Source organism: Protopterus annectens, chromosome 13.part0 (genome assembly GCF_019279795.1).
Source record: "Protopterus annectens isolate FY-2018-M chromosome 13.part0, PAN1.0, whole genome shotgun sequence".
In the NCBI taxonomy this organism is placed as follows: domain Eukaryota; kingdom Metazoa; phylum Chordata; order Ceratodontiformes; family Protopteridae; genus Protopterus; species Protopterus annectens.
The window spans coordinates 630,187,053-630,210,893 of record NC_056747.1 but is presented as its reverse complement, the minus strand read 5'-3'; the positions used below and the strand labels follow the sequence as shown (position 1 = coordinate 630,210,893).

The window sequence follows — 23,841 nt, the reverse complement described above, 5'->3', positions numbered from 1 at the left end:
CAGTGTTGACATCTAGGAACAAAATCCAAGCTATAAACCAATTTGCACTTCCTGTCCTAACTTACAATTTTGGAGTGATTGACTGGCCCCAAAACATGATGGATAGATTAGACAGGAAAACAAGAAGGATGCTTCTTGCTCACCAAATGATTTATAAAAATCAGTGCATATCAAGATTATATATTACCCATTCTGAAGGAGGGATGGGCCTGCTTGAAATTGATTACATGTACAGATCTTCAATTGTGGGACTCCACACATATCTGCTGACCTCACAAGACCCAAACGTAGTGAAAGTTTAGAAACATGAGGAGAATAAATCTAAGATGACTTCTCTGCTTAATCTAGCAGAAGCATATCGGCTTCAAGCAGGAATGGAAATCAAACCAGAAACAGATAAAAATAGGCAGCAACTCAATGTGCCAAAAAACAAAAGAAGGAATATAAGGTGAAGGCAAGAGATGTAAAAAATGCAAAACTAAAGTTGTAAGTTTAGAAAACCTCTGGAAGAACCTCATTTTGATCAGGAACGAACACAGGATTGGTTAAAGAGAGGCAAATTCAAGCCAAGAGATGAAATTTTAATATTGGCGGCCCAAGATAGTGGGCTATGTACACACTGGTTTACAAAGTCCATTGAACATGTGGGAGAAACAGACAAATGTAGGTTTTGTAAAACTGAATTGGAAACAGTTGCACACCTCATTGCTGGTTGTGACATACTAATGGCAGAAGGAATGTAAACTGAAAGGCATAAAAATGTGGCAAGACTGTTGCACTGGGGATTGTGCAAACATTATTGTATTGAAGTGGCTGAAAACACTGGAAACATGAGCCACAAAGCATCAAAGAAAATAATGAAGTTTATATCACATGGGATCAGCCATGACCAACAGTTCAAAAGATAGATGCTAGAAAACCAGATATAGTGGTCCATGAAAAGAAGACAAAAGTAGCATTGATCACTGAAATCGCCAAACCCAGTGACTGCAGTATCTTGTGTACAGAGAGACACAAAGTCACAAAACATCAGGATCTGCAGGCAGAAATGAGAGCAATGTGGAAAAAAGATACCCAGACAGTTCCAATAGTAGTAGGAGCAATGGGTCTTATAAAAAAGAATCTACAGTTGTATTTAGACATGTTACCAATACATTTAAGCCCATACGAATTGCAGAAGGAGTTATTACAGGGCACATTGTGGGTGCTGCGAAGAGCACTTCTGGCTGACATCAAAGACTGAAACAATACTAATTTTATGAACTTTAATCATACTTTGACTTAGGAATGGGGTCCATTTCCGTCATGGCATTAGAAACCCAAAAGACTTGGAGAAATTAAAAAAAGGCCAACACCAAAAGATATAGAAAACCTACTGACAGATAAATTCAGCTCTAACTTTACCCTTTACCCCCCCCCCCCCATCATATATAACTCCTCCAACTATCACCAGGCAGCAGGTACTCAATGCTCCCTCTAAGGCCAAGAATACTGGACTGATTGGTCCCAACAATATCCCAGGCTGTCTGCCAAATAGCATGAAACATGACACATCAGGGCCTCTATAATCACTATTTAAAGGTAGTGTCCAAACAGGTTTCATGCCTTACAAATGGAGAATTCCTGTGCACAAAGGCAGGCCATATATGGACCTTGGAAACTACAGACCCATAAGACTCACTAGTCGTATATGCAAAGCCATGAAAAGAATTGTCATGGAAATTTTCAATAAAGACATAGGAAATTCCCAGACACTGGACCCAACCCAGTCTGGTTTCAAGAGCAGGTCATGCCTGTTCAACCTGATGGACTTCTTTAATAGGGTCACCAAAACAATGGATGAGGGCAAAATGGTTAACACTGCCTACCTTGACCTAGTCAAGGCATTTGATACAATAACCTACTCGAGCATTGTTGAAAAACTAAAGATGTTAGGTGTAAACCCTTATGTCACCGAGCGGATAACTAGCTGGCTTACTGACAGGACCCAGGAAATTAGAGTTGGAGAGCCTACCTCAAGGTGGAGAGTCACCTGCAAGGTCCCTCAGGGATCGGTCCTGGACCACTTGTTTTTGGCATCTACTTCTCTGAAATCAAGGCCAACAGCAAGGGCCTTTGGCTGACTAAATTTGCAGATGATTGCAAATTAGGAGCAGTCACAGAATCCCCCAAAAACACTAATGTTCTGCAAGAAGGGCTGAAACAGACAAAGAACTGGTATCAGAACTATTTACTAAAACTAAATGCCAAGAAATGCATAACAGAATCCTTTGGGAAGTCTGCCATCTCTGTTAACTACCATACTGACAACACATCCCTAAGAGGCGATTCAGTGGTCAAGGACCTGGGAACATACATAGACAGTAATCTAACCTTTGACCATAACATGTTTATAGTAGTGAGGAAATCATTGTATGTTGTGCAATTTATAAAGAATCTCTAGGTCTGTATTTGGCAGTCATTAGACCTATCATTGAGTACAATGCCCCCTTTGATATGTACCTAACCAGGCACATCCACAACTGGAACATCCACAAAGTTTGCTCACTAAAAGAATACAGGGTGTAAATAACATGTCCTATGCAGACCACCTCAGAGCCCTAGCCCTGTACTCTGTCTCTTACAGACTGTTCTTTTTTAAACAAGCAACATCTTTATTAAATTACCACATATTATATAAACAATCATACATGTATTTACATGAAAACAAACCATATTGACATAATTGTAGTTGCAAACATTATACACCACTTCTAATCTATGCAGTCATTGTCAGTCAAACATTACATAGCTCATTCAAATCCTGCTTTCTTTTAAACCACATTCCTCCTCTGCATGTACTGTTCCCATAATTCCCATTTTCTCCTATGTAACTTGTTCCCACCTTTTCTAAAAATCCCAATTCCAGTTGTTTTATCTCTGCTACTATATTCACTACTTCTAGTAAAGTTGGTTTAGACTTTGATTTCCATTTTCTAGTAATTGCTTTTTTTTTTTTTGGTAGCCACCATACTTAGACTCAGCAAGAATTACGATTCTGTATCATAGCTCAAAAAAATAATTTCCTTAGTTACGCCAATTTGCTCATCCAGTACTTCCAACAGAGCAGTCTGCAGGGAATCTTTAAAGTTTGTCAACTCATTACACCCCCAGAAAATATGTTCCCAGTAACCTCTTTCTTCCCCATCACACCTCCAACATTTACTGTCTACCTGAGGAAAAATCTTTGGAGTCTACCCGGGATAAAAAAATACCTATGCAAACTCTTCCAAGCAAAAGTCCTAAATCTTCTAGACTTTGACGTATATTTGGGAGACATACAAGCATGCAAAATCTGAAGGTAATACTACTCAATGCTAGAAGTCTAAACCTCAAAATGCACTTTCTTGAGGCACTCCTAAAAATGGGGAACATCGATATCTGTGCAGTAACTGAGATCTGGTTCTAGGCTCCAGAGAGAACTCCTGTAATACCAGGCTACAACTTTTACCACTCTTTTTGGCCAACAATTCAAGACCAAAACACTAAAGGTGGAGGAGTGTCCATATTCACCAAGGATATTCACTCCACCAGGCTAGCTGCCCAACACACTGTGTCTGAAATTCTCCAGGTGCAACTAACACTAGGTAAGACTGCAATCCAAATTGTAGATTGCTACAGATCCCCACCATGCCCCACGATTCTCACTACACCTTCTAAACATACTAGAAAATATTAAGATACAACCAAACACCCTAATACTGGGTGATTTCAACTACCCTGCCATTAACTGGGAAAAATACTTGTGTACCAACACCTTTGCCCAACGGTTCTTGGAATTAATAAATTCCAATGCCCTGGATCAACTAATTCATAGTCCCACCAGGGGCTCTAATATCCTAGACCTGGTCATTACCAACATGGGAAAATGATGCTTCACACCTATGGTCACCCCCTCGTTGGTCAGGTCTGACCATAAGCTAATCACCCTTGACATCCACATCCCTCCCCCACCCCCAGTAAGGAAACCTCCGTAAAACAACTTCTCCAAAGCCAGCTTCATGCTACTCAAGTCAGAAGTGACAAACTTTATGACACCCATGCAGATGGGAACTGAAAGTTCGACTGCTGAATCCTACACTAAGGCACTGTGCCAGCACATCCACTCATGCATGAATCATGCCATCCCAAATAGAACCAAGACGCTCTCCTCCAAAAAAAGGAAGACAATCTGGTGGTCCCCTGCCCTAAACAAACTTTACAACAAAAGGAAGAAACTGTTGCAGAAAAGAGGAAAATCTCAGGATACAAAAAACTCCCTTACCAGCCTCAGTACAAAGCCGAGATCCCTCATAAAATCCTCCAAAGCTAGTTATGAAAATAAAATTGCCAAAGATTCCAAAGACAACCACAAGGCATTCTATAGCTATGTCAAGAATCTAAATGGCACTAAATATACGGATCCCAGGGATATTGCCAATATCCTGGCAGATTGATTCAATGTGAACTTCACTCCCTCTCTCACCCCCTAAAGGGCCCATCTCAATACTGAAAGATTGCCAAATTCCAGTAATAACGGCCACACAGGTAAAAACTGCACTCTCCAAAGTTAAGAATACAGCATCCATGGGACCAGACAACATCCCGGGCTGTGTACTACATGAACTACAAAATGAACTGGCACCTGACCTACATGTCATGTTTAATCATAGCCTCACCTCAGGCTTCATGTCCACTGAGTGGCGCACAGCTACAGTTATCCCACTCCACAAGAAGGATCCACCTTGGATCCCGGGAACTACCGCCCCATCAGTCTGATGAGCCTGATCTGCAAGGCCATGGAATGTATTATCATGGAACTTATAAACAAAGACATTGGCAAACTTCAAACACTGGACCCCACCCAGTTTGGGTTCGTGAAGAGCCGATCCTATCTCCTGAACCTGATTGACTTCTTCGAATCAGTCTCCAGAGCTGTGGACAAGTCCACACAGCCTATCTGGACCTTGTCAAGGCCTTCGACCCCATCCCCCACTCTGGAATCATAGATAAACTTACTAAGCTGGGCATTAATCCCTAAGTCACTCGATGGGTTGCCAACTGGCTTAGTGACAGAACCCACACTGTAAAAGTAGCCGACTCCAAATCCAGCTCCAGACAAGTGACAAGTGGAGTACCTCAGGGTTCAGTCATGGGACCGCTCTTGTTTGGCATCTACTTCTCCGAAGTACAGGCCAACACTAAGGGACTCTGGCTAACAAAGTTTGCAGATGACTGCAAACTGGGATACATTACTAAATCCCCAAATGATGTGGATATTCTACAAAAGGGCCTTACAGAAACAGATGCTTGGTGCCAGAGCCATGGGCTCAAGCTCAATGCCAAGAAATGTATAGTTATCCCCTTTGGGAAAAAACATGTACCCCTGAATTACCACATAGGTGGCAGTATACTAAACACCGAAAGTGTGATAAGAGACTTAGGGACACAGGTGGACAATGGTCTCACCTTCGATAACCACATCGCCACAACAGTCAGGAAATCCTTCTATGTGGCACACCTCATTACTAAGGGCTTTTCATCCAGAAAAAAGGAGGTCATTGTCCCACTGTACTCATCCCTCATTAGACGCATTACATACAATGCCTCGTTTGGCATGTACCTCTCAAGACATTTGGAACAACTGGAAAGGCCGCAGAAATACCTCACTAAAAGAATCACAGGCCTAAAACAGATGCCCTATGCTGACCATTTGAAAAAACTTCAGCTATACTCTGTTGCATATCATCTACTCAGAGGCGATCTCTGATTAACATACAAGGCCATGTCAAACCCACAGCTGTTGGACATGCTACACTTAAAGAAATCCCAATCCCTCAGAGCCACACACTCCAGGGATCTAAACCTTGTCATCACAATGAACAAAACATGCTGCAGGGATAGGTTCCTGACTCAGAGACTCCCCAGACTCTAGAATAGACTGCCTATACATGTCAAGCAGAGCGCCTCTTTGGCCTCTTCAAAAGGAACCTTGATGATTGGATGGGAGATAGGAAATTTACCCCGGGATCACATCAGTCGTCCTGCTAGACAGGGGTCCAGGGAAGTAAATATTGTGGGAAGAAATAGCCAGAGAATTGCTATGGCTAGGCTTGTATAGCCCCTAGGGCCAATAGCCTAGTACCAACCTATGGAACCTATACATATGTCTCCCCATTGTTTCTTTGTGAATTGCTTATCCAGTTTCTCTTCCCAATTCTTTCTAACCTCTTCTGATTGATTCTTATAGTTATGATGCAATACTTTGTATGCTCTACTAATTATTCATTTTTTAACAGCATCCCTTACAGACTGTTGAGGAGAGAGCTATGCCTGGCATATAAGACATTGTCAGAGCACACTCTGATGGACCTCCTGCACATCCACACAACAAACAGCACCAGAATCACCAATTCTAAAAACCTAAGTCAAAATAGGACCTGCTGGAGTGACAGGTGTGTATCCCCTTCTCTGGAGCAGGCTCTCCATCCATGTGAAGTAGAGTTCCTTCCTAACCCAGTTCAAATGTGACCTTGGCAATTGGATGCGGAACCAGAAATTCACCACTGGTTTAACAACTGTGTCTCTAAAGGTCATCTCCCAGGCCCCTGCTTGTAAATAAAATAAAAAATGGAGCGGCCAGTGCTGACCAAAACCAAAAATACGAAAATACACACTGCCAGCAGTCAGGAACCCTTGAAGAAATCTTCTTTAGCAAAATAAAGCAACAATAAGCAGCGACCAAGAAATTCAGCAATAAAATCCACTTTAATGTAGACAGAAGAATAAAAACCACCGGACTGAGCGCTTTCTTCCCCTAACCGGGGATTTCATCAGAATTATCACTCATTTCCTTTACTCCATTTTATAGACACACTTAATGACATCACAGCTTGATTAATTGACAATGGGTATAAACACATCTAACAATAAAATCATGCATAAAAATAATAAAACTTATAAAAATGTATCTATTTAACCAACATTGTTGTTTAACTATGTCAGTCATTAATTTAATTTAATATAATGTGGCTTTATGCACCAAACTGGGTTTAAGGGAAATTCTTTCATTTAAGCCTGGACTATAACAGGCTTGTAGCCTTGTCTGTCATTTTGTCTCTATTGCTTCTATGTGACTTCTATAGTCTCCTCCTCCAGGGTTAGGCAATAACTTTTCTAAAATTGCAAATAAAAAAACATCAAAGTTAATACATCCTTCTGAATGTTTGAAAAGTGCATTATTAGTATTATGTGGACATCTGGTAATTCTGTTCGTAAATCCTGTCTCTTAAATGTCTCGCGGTCTTCCTGACATAGAAAGCGGGACAGGATTTGCACATGGCCAAATACACAGCCCCTTTTGTCTGGCAGTTCCCTTTGACAAACCAAACTTTAGATTTTAGAGTGTTGTTTAGGATTGTGTTGATCTTGTCACAGATGTACCTACATTGGGAATATATCCCACACTTTGTAGTACCTTGTTTAGGTTTACCATGACCTCTAAACTTTCCCTCAAACAGTGTTTCAAAGTCTGTACCTGTCTTACAAACAAATGAAGGCTTAGGTCCTACAATGGACCATAGGGATGGGTTACTTTTCAAAATGGCCCAATTTTTTTCTACTATGTTAATTACTTCATTTGCCCTTGTCCAGTATGGAACCACTGCTTGTAAATATTTAATCTCCCAAGCCCATGCTTATACTATCTAGGATACCAGAACTAGTCAGAGATTGGGGAAGCATGGCTAGGGTTAAAAAGACCCCAGTGGTTGTTAGCTTAGTAGACACCTATGAACCTATAAAAAATATTGACCTTTGTGGGCCTTGGCAATGGGGAGGAGACTTTTGCATCTTTACTGGAAACACAACATCTGTGTTTCTTTTTCTTTCTTGCTTTTAAAAACAGCAGAAAAATCAAACAACAGTCCTTTCATAGGTGTATACTAGACTAATGATAACAGGAGCCTTTATAATCCTAGCCTTGCATCTCAAATGTATCCAACACGTTTTGGTGCCCTTGATCTTATTTTAAGGGGTATATGTAAGTTAGGGCATGGATGGTCAAACAATTATAGACTCTCCCTGTTCATCAGTCAATGTTACATTTAAATGGGGTAAGGGAAGAATTCTGCTTTCCAAAGATGGGAACCCTGTTCCAGGGAAAGTGTATTCTCTAAGAGATGTACCTGTCCTTCCATGTCCTATTTATGTCACAGACAAGCTTTACATTCCTGGATCAGGTAGTTTTAATACTATTTGTTTTATCAATATGCAAAAGGTCCATGGGGGAGGGGATCTGAGGATGTCTTGTACACCAGACACAGAATGACCTTCATCAGTCTGTAGGAGACAGAGTATAGTGATAGAGCTTTGAGGCTTTCCATACAGGACATGTTGTTAATGTCCTGTATTCTTTTTGTGAGGAACCTCTGTGGACTTTCCAATTGTTGCACATGCCTACTCAGGTACATACTGAAGGTGGCACTGTGCTCAATGATGGCTGGATGAAGGCTGAATACAGTGGAATGATGACTTCCTTGGGCCAAGATGCCATACCGTTGCTTATAAATTCAGCAACATAGAATGATTTCCTTATTACCTTAATCATATGTTGGTTGAAAAATAGGTTGCCATCTACATACATCTCCAAAATCCTGACTACTGGGTCTTCTCTTAGTGGATCTGTTATCAATGAGGTAGTTTCCTGGTGTAACTGAAAAACATGAAAGGGAGTACCACCCGACTCAGTAAGCAAAGCAAGCCCTGCACTCCAATAGTGTGTCCACGAGCAGCGCTTCAATAGAAAGTTTAGTGGTAATCCAAGAATCAAACGATTAGAACCACAGATGATAAAGGCTGAAACAACAGTTCTTTTATTGATGAAACAGACAGTAAATTCAAGTAAAATCCTTGATTGAAAATGTTGATTTTCTTTGTCTTTGTATAATAAAACATCTGGGTAATGCAGAGAATTTTTACTGAGTTCATAGGTGAAGGACAAAAAATCAGTTGTGGAATTAATATAATCAAAAAATTGGAGAAACATGTCTTCAGTACCTTGCCATAAAATACATATATCGTCCAAATAACGCTTGTAAAATAAAATAAATTCTTTCCATTTAGTTGAATGGATGTGTAGTTGCTCCCATTTGTGTAGGACAATATTTGCATACGACGATGCACATGGAGAACCCATAGCAACTCCTTTACTTTGTCTGAAGTATTCCCCACCTCATCTGTGGTTCTAATCGTTTGATTCTTGGATTAGCACTAAACTTTCTATTGAAGCCCTGCTCGTGGACACACTACTGGAGTGCAGGGCTTGCTTTGCTTACTGAGTCGGGTGGTACTCCCTTTCGTGTTTTTTGGTCTTGTTTCGCTTCAATTTGTTCTCAGGTTTTCATGGCGGAGGAACTACTAGACTCAGACCTTCTGAACACACCCCTTATTTTAAGGGAAGAACACAATGAAGCACCGGTTGCACGCAAAGAATTTAACCAGGTGCTAGCGTTGTTAACAAACATCAACAACGCTCTGACTAGTCAAGGCAATTCTACTTCTGCTTCTTCTTTTTTTATTCCGGGAAACCAACAGCAAGGGGTACGTAATGAACGGAGACCTCTTACGGCTCAGGAGCCGAATGGCACTATTACTTCGAGACCTAATATGCGAATGGACAATTATAATTCCTCAGTTCAAGAAGAAAATGCAAGCAGCAGCTCAGCACCGAACGGTGAAGTTGTTGTCAAGGGATTTAACTTTAAAACATGGACTGAACTCCAACCGGAGTTTAAACAAGGTACTTTAAACACCAATATGCAACAATTGGACATTGACTTTGACACTTTCAGTAAAAAATTATATGCTTATAAGAACTCTCAATTAGAAATTAACTACCTTAGGGAATGTATTAAAGTTCAAAGAGTTCCCAAAGGTCTACGGTGTTACAAATTTCCTAGCAATGCCACCGTGGGCTCTATTTTATATTCACAATTAGTTGAACTGTTTGACCGTACAGGTCTAGAAATGTTGGATTTGATGGTTAAGGATTATCAAAACAAATGTAATGTGATTCTTAATGAACTTACTGTACTCAATGACAATATTGTCCAGCATAAAAACTTTCTTAGGCACAAAAGAAAATACGATGAAGTTTTCACTGAAGTGGACCAGCATTGTTTGAAAGTTTTAGACAGAAAAGTTAAGAAGTTAGACAGGGACATGTCTGAATACAGGGAAGGGAGGGCATACCCTACACTTAATGGACAGAAATATAATAATTCTATCACAGAAAGTTCTGAAAGTAGAGTGGGGAATCAAAATGCTGCTAATGTATCTAATGCAGAGCCACTACGTAGGAGTGAACGGTTAGCACAGAAAGGAGGCAACAATTCTCCTCAGGGTTTTTACTATCCCCCGGGCAGACCAATGGGGAGGAATTACAATGCCCCTCACCAACAGAATTGGGGGAGGGGACGCAATTGAATGTTGAATTAGGTGATTCCACTGCAATTGACTTTGAATTGATGAGTTCTGATGCTAGTCATATAGTAGTTACTTATGACAATTTCAGTATCTACAATTACACTAATTTAGTTATCACTCCTGGCTTTTTTGAACTTTTTACTAAAGCTTTAAATTATATCCCGGCAAGACCCGCATATCTGCCTAAACTTCTTATAGAGTTAAAATTATTTATCAGAAATTTGAATCTCTCTCTCTTCTTTAAGGGACAACAAACTTCAACTAAAGTTATTGCCAGGTCTAGTACATTCAACCCTCCTCTACATCCTAGCCTGAAAATATTTGAAGAACTTACAGAGAAAACACTCAGGGAGAACTTAGTAACACATTATGACTCCCCTTCGAATTTTAACAAACATTTGAGAGAAATAGTAGACTTATTAAGAAAAGAAAAAATCAGGGTCATGAAACCTGATAAAGGGGGAGGGATGGTACTCATGCATTTGTTTGATTATGATAATGCCATACACAACATATTGCAAGATACTGACACTTACGAGCAGTCATCTAAAAATGAAGTAAATGTTGCATATGCCAGCATAAAATATATTCTGCATGACCACCTACTTCAAAGGGGCAATAAATGAAGATTTATTTAATTATCTTAATGTTTCTCATCCTAAAATTCCCATTTTATTTGGGATACCAAAGGTGCACAAAGGAACAAAACCTCTGAAATTTAGGCCAATTGTGGCCGGTGCAGGTAGCATCACGGAACCTTTAGGTAAATATGTAGAACACAACATCAAACTTTTAGTTTCCACACTCCCACATATCTGTAGGGACTCCTGGGAATTCCTAGCTAGTATTCCATCTGACATCTGCAACCAAGATTTGCTCATGATAACAATAGATGTAGTCGAACTATTCCCCAGCATACCTCATGTCACAGGATTAGACTGGTTTACTGAGATCCTAGTCAAGGAATCTGATTTAAGCAACAACTTGGTGAACCTGTTGACTGAATTCATGGGCATAATCCTGGATAACAATTACATCTTTTTTGGTAGGGAATACTTCAGACAAAGTAAAGGAGTTGCTATGGGTTCTCCATGTGCATCGTCGTATGCAAATATTGTCCTACACAAATGGGAGCAACTACACATCCATTCAACTAAATGGAAAGAATTTATTTTATTTTACAAGCGTTATTTGGACGATATATGTATTTTATGGCAAGGTACTGAAGACATGTTTCTCCAATTTTTTGATTATATTAATTCCACAACTGATTTTTTGTCCTTCACCTATGAACTCAGTAAAAATTCTCTGCATTACCTAGATGTTTTATTATACAAAGACAAAGAAAATCAACATTTTCAATCGAGGATTTTACTTGAATTTACTGTCTGTTTCATCAATAAAAGAACTGTTGTTTCAGCCTTTATCATCTGTGGTTCTAATCGTTTGATTCTTGGATTACCACTAAACTTTCTATTGAAGCCCTGCTCGTGGACACACTACTGGAGTGCAGGGCTTGCTTTGCTTACTGAGTCGGGTGGTACTCCCTTTCGTGTTTTTTGGTCTTGTTTCGCTTCAATTTGTTCCTGGTGTAACTGACTTGACTTCCCAAAGGGCACCATTATGCACTTCTTGGCATTGAATTTTAAATCATGGCTCTGGCACTAGTCACTTGTCTGTGTTAGTTAGCCCTTGTCATGAGGGAGTCTGACATCTCCTATATTGCAGTCATCTACAAACATGGTCAGCCAGAGGGCCTTAACATTTGTCTTAACTTTTGAGAAGTACATGCCACAAAGGAGCAGACCCAGCACAGAGCTTTGACAGACTCTGTTACTGACTGTCATTTTGTGGAGGTGGCTTCTCCAATCTTAACTCCCTGGATCCTATCAGTGAGCCAGCTGGCTATCCAGTGGGTAACGTAGGTGTTTATATCTAATTTAGTGAGCTTGTCTAAAATGCCCTAGTGGGGTATTGTGTTGAATGCCTTAGCTAGCGCAAGGAAGACAGTATGCACCATTTTGCCCACATTCATTGCTTTTGAAACCCTCTTAAAGAAATCCACCAGGTTGAGTAGGCATGACCTGCCTTGATGAAACCAGACTGAGTTGGATCCAGTGTCTGATGGTTTCCTTTGTCATCAGTTATTAAATCCATGATTATTCTTTCTATGGCTTTGCATATGAGACAAGTAAGACTTATGGGAAGATAGTTTCCTGGGTCCATGAATGACTCACCCTTGTGCAGAGGGATAACAGAGCCAGTCCTCTCCATTTATTTGTCACAAAGGCTGTTTGGAGGCTTTCATGATTCTAGTCAGCCTTATAGGGTCATGCTTCATGCTATTAAGAAGACATCCTGGGATATTATCAGGTCCCATCAATGCAGAGTTTTTGGCCTTGGAGATTACTTTAAGGGCCTGGTCTGTAGTAATACTTGGGGGGGGGGGCATTTCTTGAGTGGTGTCCGTTGATGAGAGTGTGATAAAACTGTTGCTGGATTAATCAGCCACTAGATTTGGTATATCCTCTAGCTCAGTATAAGTGGTTCTGTTTACAATTACTTCAGCACACTGTTGTGCATTGTCTTTGATGTTGCATGCATAGCTGAAGAATGCCTTATGATCGTCCTTAGCCTGGGAGGCTACTTTTAATTCAAACTTAACTTTGGTACACTTAATTAGTCCCCTGAGCTGCTTATTTAATTTCATGTAAAAGTTCTTACCTTGCTGGACATTGCACTTCCTATTTATGGACATGATTTCTTTTTCATTTTGCTGTTTAACTTATTAATGCTGAGATTCCACAATGGTGGCTTATTTTTTTATTTTGTCCTGTGCTTACTTTGGGTAGGTACCACTGCCTCTATGCAGCCATGACTATTATTGTAAAGTTTTTTTTTTGTGAATGACTCCACATAGGCAGCAATGTTCCTTGGCTTTGGAGGGGTCATTACATTTTGCCAGGGTGTCATTTTAAAGAATGAAGTTTGCCGTGGAATAATTCCTAAAAATTCCAGGGTTAGCTGGTATCATATGCTTTACTTTTATTTTGAAAGAGACAGCGTCATGTTCTGACTTGACCACTGGGGATGTTACATGGGGGGTGCAAAATTCCCTTATATTGGTGAGGACTAGGTCAAGGATGTTTGCACTACCTGATCCAAGGCATTCTTGTTGACAAAATCCAGGAAATTTCTGCCTGCAAGCAGGGGGTAATATATGATTCCCAATTTTACAGAGGGGTAGATGAAGTCACTCAGCATTATGGTACTGGTTTGAATGGGGAGTGACTCCAGTTTACTTAAGTAACTGTTATGGATCTCCTAAGTCATAGAGGGGGACCACTAGCATGCAAAGTTATGTTGTGGGACTTTGCTTATGGTGAATTGTACATGGAGAAACTCAAGTCATCTTATTGCTTGACCAGTCTTGATGTATGTTAATTGTTAATATAAATTGAGATACCTCCACCTTCTGTCCCTTTCTGTATAGTAGCTGCTCTAAGAGTATGAAAGGTGTTATAGTCCTGCACTGCCAGGGTGCTCTTCCGAGCTTTAAACCATTTCTTAATAACTACACAGATAACTATGTTCTCCAGGGTAAGAAGAGTTTGCAGAAAATGGAATTTTTGTTTAGACTCCTGGCACTGAGCAGTGTCACCTTTTTTGTTTAGACTCCTGGCACTGAGCAGTATCACCTTTAGAATACCCTAAATTGGTTCAGTTAGGTTGGATGGTTTATTAGGCTGGCAGTGCCTTAAAAAGCACTGTAGGGGTGGACAAGGTTTTAACCAATATTCAGAAGCCTGAAGGGGACAGGTGCCGACTTGGCAACAACATTACAGAGAGTTTTTATTTTTGAGCCTGAAAGAGCCTGAAAGGTATCATGCAACTGCTGTCTGTGGCAACCAATCCTACTGTTGAAGTGAACAGATTAGATCGTGTCTGTTTTCCAAGGCCTTTAGGGTTAGAAACACTGCTCAATGGGTCAGAAGCTTTGAACTCCAACTGGGTATAATGGAGCCCCCTCCTTCTCTAATGGGGAAATCATACAAACTGCACTGTGTGTGGAAATCTAGGTGGGTTCCCCAGCATGCAAGTGAAGTGTCTGTCTTCAAGCTGTGCTATGGGCTCAGATGCCAGAATGGAAGACCCACAAGTAGATTTGTGGAAATCTTTCTTGGAAATTCAGAGCCTGACACAAGGATATGCACTGACCGCAGGTTTGTGATGGTACTCAGGCTGCTGACACATCACAGTCCACTGCAACAGCAGCATCCTCAGGTATGCAAATGGCACGCTGAAAGTCATAGCAATCATCAACCCAAAAAACACAGCAGGAACTAAGCTTGGGTCCTGCATTATTTCCTTCACCAAGAGGCTAACATCACAACCTTCTGGACCATCCTTAATGGCAGGAATATCCAATGTTGGTGGCTGTCCAACTCTGTCTGAATAAAGGATTTCCCCTGAGCTGTGATAAGTGAAGACTTCTTTTAATCTGTTGTTATCCCTATGGACTACATAAATGACAGCATTCAAAGACTGGTGGCCTCCAGGGAAATCTTGGACTGAGTATCCAGGAGCCAGTTGTGCAGAGCAGAGGACATCAGAAGACTCTTGTAATGCAAGGCTTTTACCACTGCAAACAACATCTTGGTGAAGACCCTGGGTGCTGAAGAAAGTCCAAATGGAAACACTTTACACTAGAAATAATGCTCATTCGCAGTGAGCATTCAGGCACCCTGCTGAAGCAAAAGTATAACCCCCTGCAGGCTAATCATCTGGAAGCCTTTACACAGCAGAGTCTGGGCCTGTCCCAAAGCACTACTGAAAGAGACTGACCTGTCAACAGAGCACTTTCTGAGGAAGAGCTGTGAACTCCAACACGTGGTCAAAGGAAATCAGATCTAGTACCTGATGATCCAGTGTGATGGTTCTTCAAGTCAAAGTGAACTTCTTTATCTATGACCCCCACTGGACAGTCCCAGTTAAAGTCAAGACTATTACAGGGACACAAAAGTGAGTCATAACCTTGAGATGTTTATTAGCGTAAGGGGGCAATATTATGTGACACAAGGGTCCAGCGAGACCTCTTCATCTTTTAGGTTGGCCATGTCTGGCAGATGAAGAACTACACACGAAACGACAAAAACAATAGTGACTTTCCACAGAAGTGAGGTCCTGTTTCCTCCTCAAAATGTCAACTGTGTTCTGGCTAAGCTGGTCAAACAGTACTTCTCATAAGCAATTCCACACCACCTCCTTGTGGGATGACACTCTCTGCTATCTCATCCAATGCAAACAAATATCTGAGAAAATGGTCAAAACCAAGGCATCAGTGCAGTCAAAATTAGACAGATGCATTAAAGTCCATATCAAAGGCCATGAAGAGAGTCTCACAAAGATCCTTCTCAAGTCCAGATTCAGGAAGGCCTGGAAGTGGGACAGGTGAAAAAGAACATCTGAGTGCCATAAGCCCCAGTCTGGCAAAGTAGTAAACCTAACTGCCACACCTGTGGTCTCTGGAACCTATTCCAGACCAAATTATATAATACACAGCAGGAAGATGTTTAGTGAGTTAATCTGGCCAATTTGTTCTTTGTTAAAGCACTGTCATTAACTGGGACTGACTGGGCAAGGTCAGGGTGTCTTCAGGCTGTACTGATGGCATCCTTAATGACTATCATGGATGACCCAAGATTCCTCAAGCTTCTTTTCCATAATTCTGCCAGGTGAGTCTGAGGAGAAGGGATTGGGGCTTGAGGCCTTATCAATCTCTGGGCATATTCAAAGGAGGCATCATTCACAGGAGATGCATATGGGGGATGTACTCATTATCCCTGCTTGTCTCACAGGCAGTGGCCTCAAGATCCTCCAAATCATAACAGGATCCTGACTGTAATTCCTTAGATACCAAAGTCGTTGTCCAAGGCCTAGGACTGCTTTGGGCTTCAGCTTGCATTAGTTGAGCATGAAATCATGACCTGAAGATTTCAGAGTTAGCTGGATATCAACATTAGCTGAAGAAGACTCAGGCTTGGACATAGCCTAAGAGTGTTTGTCTCTCTGGCAACGCTCCAACCTATGTCTAAGGTTAAAATGTGGTCCCCACTGCCAGCCTTCATATAAAGTATACTGAAAGACGCTATTTCTGCAAAGTTAGCTAGCAAGCTTTCTTGCTTTTGATGTCAAGTTGCCAGGCTGGACTGCTAACATTTGTGGTAGTTATTTACATTATGCTCCTCCTTAAAACAGCAAACACAGTACTGGTTCTGTGTCTTGCCTGGTAATCTGATGGCCACACGGACATTTATTACAAAGCTTATGCATGTAAAAACAGGACTTCATTGACAATTACAAGTCTGAGATCTGAACTGTGTATGCAGCAAAAGTAACTGGGGACTCCAGGAATGAGGGTGCTTATGTAGCCAGTGCCTTCAATCATAAATGGCGTTACAATACCAAGATGTGTGGACATGCCTAAGTGTGGGACTCTTATGACTTCCAGTTCTAAATGATGGAAAGTACTACCCAACCTAGGACCTTTGACAAAGGGTCCTCAATGTTATTATCAACAGATCTATGTACAATGAGTATCAGCTAACAGAGACCTCCTATTGTAATATTACTTATGAATACATATGGAAGGCTTGGGGGCTAGAGGACAGGAAAATGAAGACGAGTAAGAAGGAAGGATGCAACAAAATAAAGGAAAAGAAGCTGAGGGTGGACAGGGAATATCTTCAAAAGAAAGAATAGTACAGGTTAGTACACCTAAGTTCTTTGATTGTAATTGTTTCTGGACGTTTTTTTTTTCATTATGTATTTCCTAGTAGAAAAACAGAGGTCAGAATTGACATTCTTGCTTTCCACTAGAAAACGCTAGGATATGAAACATGAACTAGAACTTTGTAGTCATAAAAACACCACACTGAAAAGAAAGTTGTAGCATAGTGTACAAATATCTGCATGTACCACACAAAATAACAAATCCTTCTCAAGTTTCACTGCTATCTTCTACAGAATCTTGAACATGCAGCTGATAACTGCAAATACTGACCACCCCACTCTGCACCAAGACTCTAGTATGGAAAGAAACCCAGTTAATCTTCTGTGAGACTGAAGATATGAATATCAAAGTTATTAGTCCAGAATTTATGTTAATTCTAAGAATAAGAAATACATTCAGAAATGTGAGAATGGTCTGGAAACAAAAATCTGTGAGAAAAATACATGACTGAAGATTTCAACTCACCTACATACAGTGTCAATATCGACATTCTTATCAATGTAGCATGGGCTTTTCCCTCCCAACTCCAGTGTGACTGGGGTTAGATGCTTGGCAGCAGCCTCCATAACTATCTTTCCAACAGTAGAATTTCCAGTGTACATGATATGGTCAAACTTCTCCTTTAGCAGTTCTGTTGTCTCTGCTACTCCCCCACAGACAACCTGGTACAGGTCCTTTAAAATACAGGAAAATATGCATATTAAAGTATAGTGCAGGCAACAAAATTGCAAAAATGTGTTGTCTCTCTCTTACACAAACACAAATAACAGTATTCTTTTTTAGCATCTGCTCTCAGAATATTAGAGGTGGGCATTCACCTAAAATCCTACTAATTACAGATTTCTGTGGTCCTTAATACTTACCGAGGTCAAAAGGGGAAAATTCCATGATATAAATGTGGTTGGCAGAAGGCACAAGGTTTCCAGTTCTTTGGCAATTTATAAATCCATACAGTACCTCTCAGGTTATTCAAATAAAGCTTTTCCCATAATGTTTCACACCATACATGAAACTGTAAAATAATCTACACTGAGTACCCTTGCCTTCATGCTCACAGTTTAGTATCCAGTCTTCCCAAGGAGTTCATAAGTGTCAAAATATCACAGACCATCTAGGATTTTACTTTATCTCATAAAAATTCTGTTGCCATCTTATACCTCCAGAAATAGCAATCATTACATAGCGAGATCAGGACCTTGTACAGCAGGTATGACTAGAGGAACCACAGACTACTTTAAAGCTTGCATTTTCTGCATAAAATCTAATAAATAAAAGTTGTGTATTTACTGTAATGATGCAGCCATCTTCGTCACTATCAGGCTAAGGCCAGCAAGACTGACACACCTTATCTAACACTTTCCCAGATTACCTAGACCCCACTCCTTTTATTCATATTGTTGTGGGACTGAGAGTGATTTTTGAGATCTCTACAAGCCGGCTAAAAGGTGAAGCCAAAAACATAAATTTAAAAATATATCATAATCCAAGCATCTGTAGACATAACTCTCTTGTCTCATCAGCACAAGGCAAGGAGATGGAGGGAAGGTACTGTAATGAAGACGGAACTTCCAATCCAGCTCTACCGTTATAGTAAGTATATAAACTTTTTTTATCTAACATTGTTGATCCACCCTTATCTCCATCAGGAATGATTTCCAAACTTGGACTAATGGATGGCTTCTGTAGAGCTCATGTTCCAAGCAGCAGCAGAGATGGAAAAGGACTTCAGTCAGAGATCAGATCCCCACTGTCAATACAATTGATAGACAAGTAATATCCATGGATGAACTGCTGAGAACTACTAAGAAATAACTACATTCAGGGGATTATTTGTGGGGAAAAAAGAAGAAGCAAATTATAATCTGCAGATGAGCTTTAATGGGATACATCGATTGTAGATTATGCTTATATGAAAGGTTGCTGTATATTCCGTGTCAGAGGTCTTCCACAAACAAGCATAAAGGATTTAAAGTAAAGACTCCGTTCTTGAATAAACATTAACTTACAAAGTGCAAAGTATACATTTGCTGCGGGCAATATACCCAAGTCTTTCAAACTATCAGATTCATGCTCAGTTTGGAAACTTAGAGCTCAATTTCACATGAAAATCTCTTTAGAAGATGGTATTATATTTAAATAGCTATAACTGCCACTAAATAATACTGCTGCTTAAAGTCTCTTTCAATTAATGAGCTGAAATGGAAAGGATAAAACGGAAGTTGAGTTAGCAAGGTCACAGCAGGTCAACAGTATGCCCTGAAAGACTGCACGAAATGGAAGAACAATATAATCTGCAATATTTACATAATGAATCTTCATGGCTCAAGAACTAATGCCAAGAAGAAATACATCCAGAGTTCGCTAAACAGTAGCTACAATACTAACAAGCACAAGTGAACATATGAAAGTGAGGTGGACAAATGCTTATCTGCATTGGAGTATTCTGATGAAGGACACTAGGATACTAGGCCTTGGAAAATAATTTAAAATGAAGCAGTTGTGAGTAGAGAAAAAGGGAATGGCAAGAACCCTTATGAGGACAAAAATCAGTTAGAAGTAAATGGCCAAAGAGGGACTGAAATGGCAATATGGTTGACCTCAGAGGAAGTACCTGACTGCATATAGAAAAGGAAGTTGAGAAAGTTCCTGAATGAGACTGCAACTAGAACACAGTGAAACTTCTGAGGAAAAAATATAATCATCCTTAGAAAAGGCCCATCTGAAAAGAGAATTATCCATAAAGAGATGTAATAATGTGTGGAGAGGGATGTAAAATTAATAAAGGCAAACAATAAAATGATGATACATATCTCAGCTGGAGCGAGAGATATGAAATACAAACAAATCCTCCACTTTGGTCTGAGCATCTGAGCATAAACTAACCTAAAAGTGTTGAACATTAAGGAAAATATGGCTGCAAAGGAGTTTTGTCAGTATGTTACAAGGGAGAGGTCAGAGCATAGAGTAGGTACCAACAGAGATAAAACTTCAACAAGGAATAAATATACTACTGAAGAAAAACTAGACCACCACAGCAGCAACAATGGGTCCCAGGTAACACAGTTAAGGAATGGAAAAAAAGTCTTGAAAGAGAATGTTGTCTTAATTATTATACAAAGGAAAATCGGCAATTTCTAGCAACAAGCAGAAAGTCTTATGCCAGAAAAAGCAAGGCCAATTTACTGCATGAGGGTGGCCTAATGGTTAAGGTGTTTGCTGTACAAACACAAGGTGCAGGGTTTGAGTCTTACAATGGATAATTGGCTAGGCTTAAAATGGTTCACAAGGGCAGTTAGCCTAGTACTAACCTATGACTCAAAACAAAAAACAAAGTGTAGACGGTCTGAACTAATGTTAGTGTTATACTCATGTTCTCTACTTAGTAGATGGGGGGATGAAATGGCATAGTGTAAAATGAAATGTTTCACTTGAAGACCAAAGCTACCTTAGAATGGGACTTGTAGTACAATTATCTGCCTAAATTTACATTGTGCAGGATAGGCTGTAAGAAGATTCAAAAGAACTACATTTTGAGATAAACACTGTAAGTGTGGGATTAATGAAACAGTGTGAGTATTGTCTACATGATTTTCACTGTGCTAGCATATGCCTAAGGAAGATACTTTCCCCATCTCTCTGCTAGAAGAAAACAAAATGAGAAAAGTGGGAAGGGGAATAGAATGGGAAGAAGCAAAGATGATGTTTGGACTGCAGACTAAAGACTGCTTTCCCTATCAGTGATTGATATCCGAGTCTGAGCATAAGCAAAGAAAGAGATAAGAGGAATCCCAAGTGAAAGACCTGCTCTGCTGGAATTTTTAACTGAATCTAGGACAGAAGCTGGTGTTAAAATGCTAATTAGTAGGGCATATAAAATACTGCACGATACCTATAGGAATCAATCAGAGAAGCTTAGAAAAGACTGGAAAGATATACTGGATAATTAATTCACAAAGAAGCAATGGGAGGACATATGCATGACTCACAAATATTCAACAAAGTTTAGAAGATTTTGGATTTTTGCTTGGAAGTGTTTGCACAGGTATTTTACACCTAAACAGACTCTGGAGAATTTTTCCTCAGGTAGATGGCAAATGCTGGAGGTGCGATGGAGAAGAAATAGGTGACTAGGAACATGTTTTGGGAGTGTAATGAGATGGTAAACTTTAAAAATTCCTTAGAGAGTACTCTCAAAAATATTGGGTGAACAAATGAGTGTAACTAAGGAATTTTTTTTAGCTGGAATAGAGGATCTGAATTGTCTAGACACTGTAAGGCCTTGTTAACTTTAATTTTGGTGCCTGCCAAAAAGCAATAACTATAAAATGGAAATCAAAATTTAAACTGACTGTATTTAAAGCATAGAATATTGTAACAGAGATAACAGAACAGGAAGTTCATAGGTGTGTACTAGGCTAATGGCCCTGAAGCCTTTACAAGACTAGCCCATAGGAGTACCCTGGCATTGTGCCACCAGACCTTAGTTCCCAGTGCCTCTGTCGAGTAGAGCCACTGGAGTGATCCCCTGGGTGAATTTTCTATTTCCCATCCACTCATCAAGATTTCTCTTGAAGAGGGCCAGTGAGGTGCTTTGCTTGACATGTATGGGAAGTCTATTCCATAGCATGGGCAGTCTCTGGGTTATGAACCTGTCCCTCCAGCATGTTCTGTTGATTGTGGTAATGAGGTTGCGATCTCTGAAGCATGTGGTGCGAAGGGATTTCTTTAGATGTAGCATTTCTAACAGAGCTGGGTCAGACATGGCTTTGTAAGTCAAGCAGAGATCGCCTCTAAGTAGGCGATATGAGACAGAGAATAGTTGGAGTTTTTTGAGTCTGTCCATGTAGGACAAATGTTTAAGGCCTAGAATTCTCTTTGTGAGGTACTTTTGCGACCTCTCAAGTTGTTGCAGGTGTATAGTGAGGTACATGCCAAATGGGGCATTGTACTCAATGACTGGCCTAATAAAGGAAGAGTAGAAGGAGACAATGACCTCTTTCTTCCTGGATGCAAAACCCTTAGTGCCACACAGAAGGACTTTCTGATCACAGTGGAAATGTGGTGGTCAAAAGAGAGGTTGCTGTCAACCTGTGTTCCCAGATCTCTTATAACACCTTCTGTGTTCAGTGGACTACCATTGATGTGGTAATTCATAGAAACTGGGTTTGTCCCAAAGGGGATGATAATACATTTTTTGGCATTGAGCTTAAGGCCATGGTTCTGACACCAGTCATTGGTCTCAGTGAGGGCTTTCTGTAGGATTGTCAACATCACTTGGGGAGTTAATAGCTCCCAACTTGCAATCGTCTGCGAACTTTGTCAGCCAGAGTCCCTTCGTGTTTGCCTGGTCTTCAGAGAAGTAGATACCAAACAGGGAGAGGACCCAGGACCAAACCCTGTGGGACTCCACTCGTGACTGGTCAGCAGTCTGACTTGGAGTAGGCTACTTTCACACTGTGGGTTCTATCTGTGAGCCAGTTTGCAACCTACCTAGTGATATAGGGGTTGATGCCTAGCTTAGTCAGCTTTTCTATGATTCCTGAGTGGGGCATGGTATCAATGGCCTTGGCTAGATCAAGGTAGGCTGTATGAACCACCCAGTGGGATCTTTAGAAAAGGGTAGGATCAAATTACATTGAAAAATGGAAGCTGTGGGAACAATACATATAGGATAACGTTTGGCGGTGTGAGGTTTAAGGGAAGGCAAGACTTAATCAATTTACGTAATGCTGAAATGATGATAAATATACAAAAGAATATATGAAATATATAATATTTGCAAAGGAGAATATGTTAATATGGTTTGTTTTCTTTTAAATAAATGTATGTTTGCCTGTGCCTTAAGTGATAATTCAATAAATGTGTTAATAAAAAAAAAGAACACAAACGTCAGGAAGGGAGACTGGAGCAGAAAATTATATTTAAACTGAATAGTAATGCAAACATTCTCCACAGATGGTTAAAGTCCATTTCCGAGGGCTTGAGACCTTATTCAGATACTAGCTTTAATAGGAAAATGACCTTCTAGAATGGCAATGGTCAGGACTTATGTGAAGTGTTATAGTAAGAAGTAAAGAATCCTGATTCCTCTAAGAAAGTAAAGAAAAGACACATAATGGTACTGACATTTGTCAGATGCAGTGAAATTTCTCTAAACTATCATACATCCACAAACTGCCACCCTTGATATAGTTGCCTCAGCCCTGGATAAATTTATCTGTGCTATGAGACAGGCAGAATCAAACAAAAAGCCAGTACATACACCCTGCACTGAAAACATACAGTTCAGTAATGCAGACTATCTGTCAACAGATTTGTCACATAACTGAGTGATGCAACAGAAAGACAGTATCTGCCCGGAAACAGTGACTGACAGACTACAGGTTCTTTAAGCGAAGATAAAAGTCACATGTTTTGTATGAAGTTCCTTCAGAGATTTAACTCCAATGAAGAGTAGGCCTGGAGGGGGGGGGGGGTGGCCAGCATGCTGAGCAGGTAGCACCACAGATCCTTTGCAATGCCTTTAGATACTTATTCTGCCAAGA

At 40.3% G+C, this 23,841-nt stretch overlaps 1 protein-coding gene across 10 annotated transcripts in view; it reads right to left on the bottom strand.

Annotated features, from left to right (window-relative positions):
- The window catches only part of LOC122787535 (aldehyde dehydrogenase family 3 member A2-like), a 644,066-nt gene that overhangs the window by 451,728 nt on the left and 168,497 nt on the right, over window positions 1–23,841 (bottom strand). For all 10 annotated transcript variants that reach the window (XM_044054295.1, XM_044054297.1, XM_044054301.1 and 7 more), the window contains one exon: window positions 17,762–17,970. In XM_044054295.1, coding sequence (XP_043910230.1) covers window positions 17,762–17,970 — 209 coding nt within the window. The remainder of the gene's footprint in view (window positions 1–17,761; window positions 17,971–23,841) is intronic.